This window comes from Sciurus vulgaris (assembly GCF_902686455.1).
Source record: "Sciurus vulgaris genome assembly, chromosome: 11".
In the NCBI taxonomy this organism is placed as follows: Eukaryota; Metazoa; Chordata; class Mammalia; order Rodentia; family Sciuridae; genus Sciurus; species Sciurus vulgaris.
In genome coordinates this window covers 36,438,219-36,451,266 of record NC_136472.1, presented here as the reverse complement: position 1 = coordinate 36,451,266, position 13,048 = coordinate 36,438,219, and the positions used below count along the sequence as shown (strand labels likewise).

General features: G+C 50.6%; 1 protein-coding gene across 8 annotated transcripts in view; it reads left to right on the top strand.

Moving 5' to 3' along the window:
• LOC306640269 (proline-rich protein 5-like) overlaps positions 1 to 13,048 on the top strand; it is a 185,983-nt gene that overhangs the window by 83,023 nt on the left and 89,912 nt on the right. For 7 of the 8 annotated variants that reach the window (XM_079104413.1, XM_079104411.1, XM_079104410.1 and 4 more), the window contains 2 exons: positions 6,835 to 7,122; positions 8,449 to 8,529. In XM_079104413.1, coding sequence (XP_078960539.1) covers positions 6,959 to 7,122; positions 8,449 to 8,529 — 245 coding nt within the window. In that variant the 5' untranslated portion in view covers positions 6,835 to 6,958. Of the gene's footprint in view, positions 1 to 1,635; positions 2,591 to 6,834; positions 7,123 to 8,448; positions 8,530 to 13,048 lie in introns of those variants that run through there. The other variant, XM_079104416.1, reaches the window with a different exon arrangement.

Here is a 13,048-nt window from a genome sequence, read left to right as displayed (position 1 = left end):
TTTATTTCCTGGCTCCTGTGTAGGAACTCCTGGCTCCTACACAAGATAGCCCTGTTGTGGAATAAGGGCTGAATAAATAAATTTGCGTCCAGCAATGAATGAACGAGAGACAAATTAATTGATAGCCCTATCTTGGGATCAAATATCAGGTTCAAGCCCTGACCTCTTCCCAAGCTCTGAATAACTTTGAGTAAACCATACAGGCTTTATTTGTTTATTTATTTATTTTTGTCTTTTTATTTTTTGGAGGGGGACACTGTCATTTATTTATTTTTTTGAATAAGTACTACAGATTCAAAATTCAGAAGGCTCAGAAGGGATGGTAGAGAAAGGCTCTGTCCTCTGTGGCCCTGGCACCCAGCTGCCTGCCAGGGGGACACCAGCCTTACCAGTCTCGGGTCCATCTTTCCAGAGATACCGTGTGCACGTGCAGTGGAGTATGTAAATGGTCTTTCTCGTGTTTTACGCAGTTAGTAGCATCATATATACCTGGTTCTCTGCTTAGGTTGGGTATTTTTTTTTTTGCTCAGAGTCTCCCCTGGAAAACACCCCAGCTGGTGCACACGGAGCTTGCTCTTCTCTATAGCTCCTGGCATTCCAGCGTGTGGATTCTGGGGAGTTGCATCGCCAGCACATTGTTGGTGAGCCTTTAGGTTATTGCTAGGCCATTGCTTGCGTAAGGAAGGCTGCAGTGCAAACCCTTGTTGCATAAGCCGCTCGATGTGCCTGGGGTGAAATTCCTGGAAGTGGCAGAGCTGGGTCAGAGGGGATGACTTTTGTCATTTTGGTAGCGCCTGTCAAATTTCCCTGCCTCCGTGGCAGTTGCCCCTGACTGCAGCAGAGTGCCCGTCTCCCCACACCCTGCCCACACGCCACCTTATGGAGTCCAAGAGGGTTTTGTGAAGAATACAATCATTAATACCAGCTACAACATTTCTGGTCCCTACTCTGTGCCAGGCCGTGATCTCAGGGATATCATTTTAAATCTGAATGACGTGGGTATAAGGCTCCTTTTTCCAAGGAGGAGAGTGAACATACCCAGGTCCCCAGCTGAGAAGTTGTAGAAGCCGGATTTGAACCAGGGTTGGTCAGATTTCAGTAGCACAGTGTTGCACACGTGCAGCCCCAGGTGACGTTAGGTGTTGGTATCCTGAGCTGACATTGGCGGTTCCTGGGCACCCAGCCATGGTGCCTCACGTAGCTGGCTCATCCCCTCCTAAGTGACCACCAGCTGCACTCACTGCTGTGATCAGACCTGGGGATGCACCTGAGAACAAGACAGACACAGTGCCTGCCCCGTGGGCCTTGCAAACACTGCAGCAAATCATTCTGCCATCGTTTATTGAGATAGTTTGTGATAAGTCTACAAAGGTGGTGGAAAAGATGCTTTTTGGGGTAATGGGAACTAATCAACATTGAAGGAAAAGGAGGGCTTTTCTGAGCAAGAGAAGATAAATAATAACGAGTGTGTGGATTTGGGCTCAGACAAATGAGTGGAAAATATTTCATGCAAAGGGTATGGCATATGTAAAGGTCCTGAGGCAGGGAAGGAGGAGGTTGTGGTGGAGGAATGGAAAGTCAATGAGCTGGCATGCAGAGGGGTGGGAGGCCAGGGTGGTAGGATGATGGGGCTTGGGGATTCTTTCCAAGAGCTTGGGGGTCCCTGGAAAGTCCTGGCGTGACAGAGTGGTGTATTGTGGGCCTGGACTATTAGGGTTTTGCTCCAGCAGCCTCCCTGACAAGCCCTTAGACAAGCTGATCCCTTGGGGATGGGGGCCACACCCAGCCTGGTGGTGAGGTGAGCCCCAGGTGCCTCAGTGGAGGCTGAGTGCTCTAAGCCGGAGCTTGGACTCAGAGCAGACCTGGGCACAGGCTCTGCGCACGCGGTTCCCTGACGCGCGAGGCACTCTGCCATCTTCCGGGCTGTTTTGTCACGGATCACGGTGCCCTCGGTCCAGTTTCTAGAGCACTGGGGTCATTCATGTCACGTGTCTGCTGTGCAGTGGAGCAGTGGCCATTGTCCTTAGAAAGGTCCTCCTGGCTGCCATTAGCAGGTGAGTCAGCTGAGTCAAGGCCACTCAGTGGCTAAGTCCCGAGGGTGCAGAAGGACACCTGGGCTTCACCTCTGTGCCCAGGACCTGGGGAAGGAGCCCTGGACAGGCCCTGGCTGTAGAGCGCCTGAGGGGGAGGCAATGGCCATCTCTCGTTTCCCTGGGAACTGTCCTCTCCTGTTCCGGGCGGTCACCTCAGCCTCGTGGCTCAGTTTCCTCTGACTGTTATTTACACTCAGAACGGCCTTTTCCTGGAAGCCTCAGTTGCTCTGCGCCGCCCACTTCTTGATTTCGAGTTGTTATGCCATGACTCGACTTCCCTTTTCAGAGTCGGAGGTCGGAGCCCCAGTGGAGCTCATTTGCATTTTCCACGGAGGGCGCCGTCATCTTCCTCTACCCGGGGCTGGCCGGCTGGGCCATGCCCCCGTGCCCTGCCCTGTCCCTGGCGGCTGTGAGGAGAACCTGAGACAACATCCTTTTTCTCCAAGAAACACAGCCTGGATTCCAAGTGCAGATGTTTTCTCAGAAACGGGTGTGAGGTGGGTCTCAAGAGCCAGGCCAGGGACCCCCCGGGAACCTGGGAACCACCATGGTGCTCTGTGGATTCAGGACCCTGCTGTCCACACAACCAAACCACAGAGTGCAGAATTACCGGGCCCTTTGACCCACTGCTGAGAACGTACCCTGCAAAAACAGTCACGTGGTCCCCAAGACACTCAGACGTGCGTGTTCTTTGCAGTAACAGAAAACTGGAAACTTCCTAAACCTGCGTCCAGAGGGCACTGGCTAAATAAAATATGACATTCCCTAGGTAGAATAGGTAGGCTGCCACTCAAAATAATGAAGTCGATCCATCTGCCGTGATGTGAGAACATGGCCATGATGTATTATAAAAAGGGAAGAAAGATGTCAGACTGTTGTGTCTGCACACATGTGTGGCTATTCAAAATCAAAGTGGAAATTCCATCTCAGTGGCACTAACCGCATTTCGGGTGTCCATTAGCATGTGTGACCAGTGCCCACGGCGTTGGTGTCATCTCAGAAAGGACTCTGGGACACAGCTCCTCTACTCTCTGCTGCTAAGTGGTCTGGAGAAGGCCTTTCACTCTGTGTGGTAGAATTGGTGAATATTCACGTTTTTATAATAAATAAGCATGTGAGCTATTATCCAAATAGGAGCCCATGGGGGTGCCAAGGCGGCAGTCAATTTCTTAATCTGGTGGTCATTTGTCACCAGTCTTTAAATGTGTTTGTGTGTACATATACTTTCCAAGTATGCTTTGTAATGAAAACATTTTGAAATATACCAGGAAAAAAGACAAAGGGATTCTCCTGGCTAGGTTGGAGTGCCTCAGCTAGTTCTGGGTCCCTGACCTATGGGCTTTCCAGCCTTGGCCAGGTCACCTCGCTGCTTGGGCTCCATTTGTGGCAGGTCACCTGCTCCACCTGCCCTATAGGGTTGGGGAGAGATTTAGAAGCTTGCAGAGGTGTAGACCTTAGGACATGCTATGCAGAGTAAAGTCCTAAGTTGCCCTCAGGCCTGCAGAGGCTAGCCATGAATGTGCTGTGACCACTGTGTGGCTCAGGGGCTGTGCCTGCTCCCCGGGCACCAGAAGCAGAAGGAAGTGTTTCCCCACCGTGGTCATGGCTTGGTGATTTAGAATCAACAGTGATGTTGCTTTATTTATTCAGCCAACACTTACGTAGCATTTGCTTATTCACCAGGTATTGAGAGCTATACAAATATTTACTCATTTAACCCTCCTACAACCCTGAGGCAGTCATTATTAGCATGCTCATATCATGTGGAACAGAATCAAACCTCAGAGAGGTCAAGTAACTTGCCCGAGGTCACACAGCCAGTAATAGAAGATTATTTAACTAAGGTAGTCTGAGCTTTCTCCTGTTGTTTTTTTCCCTCGCTTTCCCTCCTGTCCTCACTGAATATAGCCATTGAGCTCCTTGTGGCAGTTTATCTCAGGGACATGAGATATAAATTTTGATATGAAATCTGTGACAGACGTTTCTAACCTAATAGCTTTGATTCTAGGTGTCTGAGTTTGGCAGCATGGCAAAGTGGGAGCGGTCTGGAGAGTCAGGCTGATCTTGGCGCCTGTGATTCACCACTCATTAGCTGTGCAACCCCCAAGAGTTTACTTGACTGCTCTCATCTGCAAATGGCATTTTGTGAGTGTTGAGTCAGTTTACCTATTGCCACAGCACCTAGCATCAGGTCAGGCAAGCAGCTCAAGCTGTCCTCTCATCTTTCTCTTAGGAAGTGAACTCAGGCTTGGGGTCAGAGGTAAATAAATCCATTCCCATCTTCAGAGATGTACAGGATGGCCTCCAAGGGGCCTAGGGAACCATCTGGATCAGGCATCAGGGAATCTGTGTTCTCTACACCTTGGAGCTCTTGGACAAGTTTCTCTCTTCCTCGCTCCACTTCTGTCCCCTGTAAGTGGGGCCTGAACAGGCTGTGCTCTTGCCATTTCCCGACTTGTCATACTTGGTGGGGACGAGCAGCAGGTGGCTGGATCCTTAGATCTCCTTGCCTGCGCTCCCAGCACCCTCCTCCGGGGGGCGCTCTGGCGAGGCCATGTGGCTCCGTCTTCAGCTTTGGCCTGTCACTCTTCAGTCTGTAGGATCTGAGAGCAGCAGTCTCAGGGTTCCCCGAGGCCCCTGGAGCCTCAGAGTCCCTGGGCAAGCAGGTGTTTGGGCGGGAAGGTGGAAGGTGAACACCCGGAGGGTTCATTCTGCCCACTTCTGCTTCCCTGTGCTGGCACCCTGGAGCCTGAGGCTCCTCCCACACCTGGGACTGAAGATCCTCCTAAAGGGGGTTCAGGTCCTGTAATTACTAGATGAGTCACACTTCACAGGGCCATTGAAAGAAGGACATTGAGATGGGTCCTGTCTTGGCAGAGGGACTTTGCTGGCAAGCGGAATCCCCTGACAGACCAGCTTAAGAATCCTGAAGGGGAATCAGCTTTTATTTCGCCCTCACCTCACCGCTTAGTGGGCATAGGTCTTCCCGAATTCTGTGGCACTTGGGAAGTTATTGAGACCTCCTCGGAAGCTCCACATGGCCTGTCATGATGTCCCCCTGCACCTGGTGATAAAAATTCTAGGAACCACGACTTGTTCTGAGCGTGGGGTGAGGCCAAGACAATCAGAGAAAGTGATACACAAGACTCCTGTCCTTCAGGAAAACAGTTAAAAGGCTGGACAGGCCATGCCTCTTTCATCCCTGGCTATTTTAAGTGTTTTGTCACTGTGTCCATTGCCTGCAGACAGACACTGTGTCCTCCCTGTGGGACTGCCCCAGGGCTGGCTCCAACCACCTGGCTCCTCTTCCAACCCCAGGGCCTTGTTTGATTTGGACCTGGCACCTCTGTTCTCTTTCTTCAAAGGCCACAGCTGGGCTGCAGAACTATTGCTCCTGCCAGCCTGAAGCTTGACACTTACAGCTGGATCTCGGTTTCTTTCATCATTGGTTTCTGGAACCTCAGCAGAGTGAGCGGATGAGAGTTGACTGATACTTCCGGGCTACCTTAGGAGAAAAGCAACTGTAGACAGAGCCTCTGCTTTTGCCCTTCACTCAGACTCCTTTCAAGTCATCCATTAGACTCTGGAGTCATTAAACAATGATAATGAAATTAGAGATCCAAAGTGTCTAGGAGAGAAAGATAGGTCTGGAGGAAGTAGCCAGCCCTTCAGGCCCTTGGGGCTGCTGGACATCACACCCGATCTCATTTCCTCTCTCCCCAAGTCCTGTGAGGTTGGCACTGTCAACACCTGAGGACTTTAGGCTCCATATGTCCAAAGTCACACAACTTGGGAGTGGCCAAGTTAAGACCTGAGCCCAGGGTGACTCCAAAGTCACTGCCTCTACCCGTGAAACCGGAAGACCTCTGCTGGACTGTGGCAGGGGAAGAGGATTCTCGAACCCAGCCCTGCAGAACAGGTTAGATGTAGATAAGCAAAGAGCAAAGGAGAGAGAGTTCTGGGAAGGGGAGCTATAGATAAGATCAAGAGCGGGGCAGAGGAGTAAGCGTGATGTGCCACAGTCCTGGCAATTGTAAGCTCAGGGGGCAGGCGCATGGTCCCAGGCCCTCCTTGGGTCCGCGGAGTCCACCTGAGTTTGCGCCTGTGGCATGTGGGGTTCCATAAATCTCTATGGCATGAATGAGGACATGATAGTTGGTTATCTTTTCCACAGACCATGAGCAGAGGCAGGAACAAGGTCTTAAGAGATCGTTGGATGCTTCACGTTATTGTGGTTAATGAAGAGTAAGCACTCAGCAGATATATCTGGATGGATTGAGGCCTGGGTACTTCGGGAAAAACTCTACAATACATGGGGACTGACAGGACAAGGTCTTCCGTGCTGGGACATGAGCCCTGGTGTCCTTCTTGAGGCCTTGTCTTCAAAGCCTCTCTTAACGCATGACACTGGGGGTCTGCGGAAACCCAGGTGGTGCTCCAACTGATGGACAAGCGTGGGAACCAGAGTCAGGCACAGCTTAGGGGTTTTCATGGGACTGCTTTTGTCTGCCCTGGGGTTGCTTTCGCACTCTGGGGTGACCCTATTGTTATACCAATGACAAAAAAAAAGAAAAAAAATGTCCTGTAAAAACTTGCCAATGGGAACAGGAGGCAAATAGAAGCTCTTGCTGGGTCTCCTGTTTGTTTTTGGGATAGTTTGGTTGGAGAGTCCCAGCCAGCCTCCTGTAGGAGCTCTCCTCAGCCCCAGGAGCTCTCGATAAAGGCTGCCCTCTCTTTCCAGGTGTTGGCCGAGTCTGTGGCATTAAGAAAGCCTGAAGGTCAGGAAGCAGCCCTGGCAGAAGCCCTTCCGTGGGCAGCTGGAAGGCTGTGGTCCTAGAGGTGAAGCTGAGCCCTCACCAGAACTTATGACCCGGGGCCTCGCTCCCATCCTGCCCCTCGAGTTCCACAAGATGGGCTCCTTCCGCAGGCCGAGACCGCGCTTCATGAGCTCCCCGGTGCTCAGCGACCTGCCACGGTTCCAAGCTGCCCGGCAGGCCCTGCAGCTGAGCTCCAACTCGGCTTGGAACAGGTAAAGAGGGCGGGGGTGGTGCTCTGGCCAGGCCAGGACCAGGGACCTTTGGGGACTATCTGAGCTGCTTCTGCTTCTGGGATGTCTGCTCTGGAAGGTTATGGTGATGGATGGGACAAAGGATGAAGGGGGTGGGTTTCCTGGCTTCCCACACACCTGTGAGCATTCCTTGTTTGAGTAGTGATAGATCAGACCCCTGCAAGCCCTGGCCTTTCAGGGTCAGTTGACCAGCCCAGGACAGTTGGGTTGGAATTTACAGTTCCTGTTCACATCCCTCAGTCACACCCTAGACAGAGCGTCCGAGAGTGGAGTCACCTAAGCAACCTAATATCTTTGTGAAGGTTGGACGTGTATCTGTGAAAAACTAAATGATGGCATGAGACAAAGGTTGTCGGTACCTGTGACCACAGGGAGTGCAGGGAGTGGGGACACCAAGAGCTTTCGGCAGGTGTCCAGCTGACCCTGCACCCCAAGCAGGGGGCGGCAGTACTGTTTGATGCTTCCGTGGGCTGCTCAGTATCCAAACCCACGTAGACACTCTGGATAAAGTCAATGCACTGGTCCCTTAGTACATTACTAATGTCTTCGTGGCTTGGAGTTTTTCAAGGCGTGGATGCAGGAAGCTGAGCTCCACTGATGAGGGCAAAGCGGGGGCTCAGAAAGGCCTGGTGCTGAGTGGACCCCTGTGCTTTAAAGCAGGTCCAGGTCTCCTCCTGCAGACAAGATTATAATCACCTCCTAGGCTGTCAGGTTGGGCTGTGGTCCCTGGGAATGGGGCGTGAAGCCTTAACTCTAGTGCCTGCTCACCTCGAGGGGTTAGGGATGGAAGGGGCAGGGATCCTAGCCTGTAGGAAATTCTCCCAAGGAAAGGAGAGGACCCTTCATTTCACATTAGCCACAGGCTGCCAAGCTGCCCTGGGAAGATAGTGGCCTCCGAGTTGAGATAACTCGGCCTGGGTTAGCTCCTGGAGCAACAAGTACCACTTGGGACTCTCCCGGGCCCAGTGGTGCTATGCACAGAGCTCCCTGAGAGCCATGCCTGCCCCTTACCCTCGCTGCTCACCAGCAGGGCTGCTGGCAGGGCAAGGAAGGAAGACCCGTTTGGCCTGCAAGGAGGTGGGGGCCACTCTTGAGTCCTTTCAGCCTCAGCCATCCTTCCTCCCCAAGGACCCTGAGAAGGAAGTGATGGATTCCAGAGAGAGAAAGCATAGCCATGTTTGTGCCGCGGGCTTCCTGGCCTGCCACCTGCCTTTGGCTCCCAGCTGCTTGTGGACAAGGCCCCAGAAGGCGGATTGTCTAACAGGAGCCGCTTCTGTTTCCTTGCAGCGTCCAGACTGCTGTGATCAACGTTTTCAAAGGGGGCGGCTTGCAAAGCAATGAGCTCTACGTCCTGAATGAAAACATCAGGTATGTGGCCGACACACCCGGGGCTCTGTGGACCTGAGCTGGGGCCTTCGCTTAGGTTTGCTTGTTTGTTTCCTGTTTGGTTCTCTTGCTTTTTCTCTGGGCTATTAGCTTGCTCTGTGGCTGTTGAGTTCAGAGACCCTTGCCTGTCTAGACTCTGATCCAGAGAAGGCTCATGCATTTGGTGTGTTTGGGGGGGTTGGAATTGGAGGTGGGTGGTTAGTAACTGTGGTTTATGCCGCAAACTTTACTGTGTTCTGCTGAACTGTTAGGCACCGTAGTAGGCAAGGTGACTGGGGGTTGGAACCAGGCCGCTTGGGATTTATTGTCAGTCCTCCTTTCAGTAAAGAATTCACCAGCAAGCATTTGAGTGCCCCCCTGATGACCAGGCTCCACAGATGTGTATCCCGCTCTCCTGGATTTGACGTTCAGCTGGGAAATAATCATTAGCCAGCTAATAACACCTGTAAAATGTGAATGTGTTACTGTGACAGCTGTTATAGCACAACTGGTGTGAGCAGAGTGAGTCCGACTGACCTGATCTCATCGGGGAGGCCGGGAGTAGTGGAGGCAATGCTTGTGCTGTGATCTGAGGGTCAGTGGCAGTTCACTAGGAAAAGAGGGCTCCAGGTGCAGGTGCAAAAGTCCTGTGGTTGCAGTGAGCAAGGAACTGAAAGAGGGCCCGTGTGCAGAGAGCACCAGAAGTTGGGTAGTGTGGTTGGGTTTGTGTCTTGGTGAAAGGAGGACAGAGAGTCAGATGGGGCTCTGAGCACCAGACTCTGCTAAAGATAGAAGGTTGAATCAGTTGGTCTTTTAATTTTATTTTTGGGATGGGGGTCTCTCCAGGTTGCCCCAGGCTGACCTTGAACTCTAGATCCTGATACTTCAGCTTCTCAAGTAGCTCAGATTACAGGCATGCGACATTGTGCCTGGCTTCCAGCCCATCTTTCAATGCCCTGGTGTTCATTTCTCTCTAGGTATGTTAAGTGTAGAACATCAAGGCTAAAGACCCAACCGGGTGACTCTTGAGGCCCTGTTTACATTTAGTTCAGGCCTGTGTTAAGGTCAATGGATGTTTGAAAAACTCTGCTCTGCTTAAAACCTTTACAGCCCATAAGTAAACAGAGTTGTGTTAAATTTCTATCCACGTGCTTGAATTTCATGTCATAATTACACAAATATGAAAAGAGACAGAGGAAAGAGAATCCAGCCCAAGGCCTCATTTTATAGGGGAAACAGACCTGAGAAGGTAGGTGACAGGGGCAGAGCCGGGTCACCTGTTGCTCATTTTACTCCCAGGACTGAGAGCCTGGCTTTTCCGTGAGGTTCCTGAGCTCCCAACAGAAGTATAAATAAATAAAACAGTGACTTAGGAATGTGCTAATTGTTCCTCACTTCGGGAGACTGATCCTGAAATTGTACTTAAAAGCTCTATTTGCGAGCAGCAGGGAAAAATCCAGGCCATGCCAGACTTCGCCAGCTCTGCTGGCCCTGGGCTGCTGGCCAGATGTCTTGAGGTGCCAAGCAGGTCTTGTAAATAGGTGGAGCTGGCGTGGGTGCATGGAGAGGGGTTCTTGCCCTTTGTCCAGAGGGCATTATCCTGTGGGAACCCAGGTCCAGTGATGTTTCATCTTATTTCTCAAGAAGAACCGGAAATTGAGATTTTTATGTGAAATTTCCTGACTTTCAAGTGTTCGTAAATAGTCCAAATTTCTCCAAACATGGGTGCAGGCCAAACAAAATACATCTGTGGGTTGAGTGTGGCCGACAAGCTACCCGTTACGTAGGGTGCTGGGGGCAGTGTTGCTGGTGGGGGTGCTGCATCCCAGAAAGCGCTAGGCACCAGAACATCCCGTCTTCCTCTCAGCCCTCTGTCACCAGCACTTTACAGACCAGAAGATTGTGGATGATAGACGTTAAATGACTTGCCCAGGGTCACACAACTGTAGAGGTGGGGTCAGGATCTGACCACCTGATTGACTTCGGCACCTGTATTAGTGTCTCATTCTGCTATAGCATGTACAGCAGACTGGGTGGATTAAGCAACAGAGATTCACTTCTTAATGTTCTGAAGGCTGGGAAGTCCAAGATCAAGTTGATGGCCAATTCCTTACCTGCTAAAGCTCCACTTACTGTCTTTGGATGGCTACCATCTTGCTGGGGAAGGAGGAAGTTCTTGTGTGTCCCTTCCTATAAGGGCACTAATCCAGCATGATGGCTGTACACTCAGGACCCTCATCTGAACCTAACCACTTCCCAATGTAATTTGGAGTGGGGACCTCGAAATGCCATCCCACTGGGAGTCAGGGCTTCACCATAGGAATCTGGGGGGAACATGATCCAGTCCCTGGCCACACTCTACTCTTGTGGTTTTACATTGGGAGGAAGGTGAAGCTGATGCTTCCTGATCTTTCTTTCTGCCATCCTTCCTTCCTTTCACGAGGCCTCTGCAAGCCCATCTCTCATCGTGTGCTGAGTCTTAACTCTCCTCTGTGGAATGGCCCTCCTGCAGCCTTCCTGTTATGGTTTAGACATGAAGTGTCCCCCAAAAGCTCCAGTGTTAATGCAGGAGTACTCAGAGGTAAAATGATTGGATTATGAGAGCTGTCACTTAATCAGTCCTTACTAATTTGAATGGACGAACAGGTCAGCCATTGTAGGCAGGTGGGGCATAGCCCAAGGTGGTGAGTCACTGGGCTCGTGACCTGCAAGGCTTCATCTTCCCTGTGGCTCCTGCCCCTCTTTGCTTCCTGACTGCCGTGAGCTGAGCAGCTTTCTGCCACGCCTTTACACCTGGATGTTCTGCCTTCCCTGGGGCCAGACCAATGGAATTGGCTGACCATGGACTGAACCTCTGAAGCCATGAACTGAAATAAACTTTTCCTCCTCTGAGTTGTTCTAGTTGGGTATTTTGGTCAACTAGAACAAAAAGCTGATGGACGCACCTCCTGTCCAGAGTTGGGGTACCACTGGACGTTCCTCTGTGTTTTGATTTTCAGATTGGCAGGAACTATAGATGGTTGGGTTGATGGTATCTGCTCAGATGTGATTTGAGCCCAGAATAAGTCGTGGCTTTCAGAATCCAGAGCATGGGCTTTCTTTGCTTCTTACCTTCCATCCTCTGACCTTCTCTGCCAGAGTGGCTCGAGTAGAGACAGGTGCCACATCACAGGGGCTCAGAGCATAACTGGGAACCTGAAGTGTGTCCCCACCACATATGTGACCTGGGTGTCTCAGGATATAGACAGCAAGCTGAACCACATGTCCTTCCTCATCTGCAGGTTCCTCTGTGGGAATAAACACTATTGTCCGTATTTCAGGATCTAAAACACTGAAGCAAACATGCTGCTCTCTGGCCATATTACAAGGCATGGTCTGGTTTTGATTTTCCTTCTGGAAGACCTGTTTGCAGAATAGATCCATAATCAGGCTGAAGCATGAGGGTGGAGACACAGGACAGTGGGAGGGTCTGAAGATGTGGAAGGAGAGAAGACTAAGTTGCCCCCAAGCTTATTTTTCAGTCCACTGTGGCAGTCCTGCCATGTGCCAGAAGATCTCTTCAGTAGAATGTTTTAAGTTGAGAGAGCAGTTTCTGATTCAGAGCCCGGGGCTCAAGATTGGTTTATCCATGTGACCTTGGACAAGTTGCTTTATTTTCCTGTCTTTTTTTTTTTTTTGTCTCTTATAAAGCGAGGATGATAAAAAATGGCACCAACCTCATGGTGGAGGGAGGATTGAGACACTGGAGTGTCCTCAGTATCAGATCCAGTGCAAAATCAATGGTTAATAAATTCTAGTCATTATTGTTCTTATTATTGGGAACACTTAGGAACAATAAAGTGATACGTAATACTCCTGCAGGCACAGGACAGTGTGACCAATTGCCCCAGGAATAGCGCTGCATAAAGTCTTCCCCAGCAGTTTGGATGAGGAGAGCTCACGTTGAATTGGGGAGATAGTCGGGCTCCATCAAGAGCGAGCTTGGAATTGAAGCTTGGGTGAGGCGTGGTTCTTACAAGGAGAGCCAGCTGCTTCTCCTTTCCGCAGAGACGAGAACGAGAGGAAATGCCTCTCTCAGCTCTCCGTACTACTCAAGCCAAACAGCAATAAACTTTTTTATGGTTTATCCAAGTCCAATGTCAAAGCTGAATCATCTTCTCCCATCACCTGTCCCAGCCAACCCTTCTCTGTAACTCTGGTGTGAGGATGGACCTGGGAAAGGTGAATTTCTGTAAAGTTCAGCCAACGCAATGGATGACTGGGAAGGCAGATGTCAACTGGGTCTTATAAGGTCATCATTACAAAAATGGACCCTTTCTTTTAAAATGTGTCATTGAGAACGAATTCTTAATTTATATTTTAGCAGATGACCTTTGAGGTAGCTATGAGGAAGAGCTTTGGACTGAGGTTAGTTAAGTTCTAGAATGCAGTATTGAATTTAGAGCCACGAGTTTCCACACTTGGAGAATAGATCCATCAGAAACATCATGTGTTAGCACGGTGGCCAGTTTTTCCCAAATAA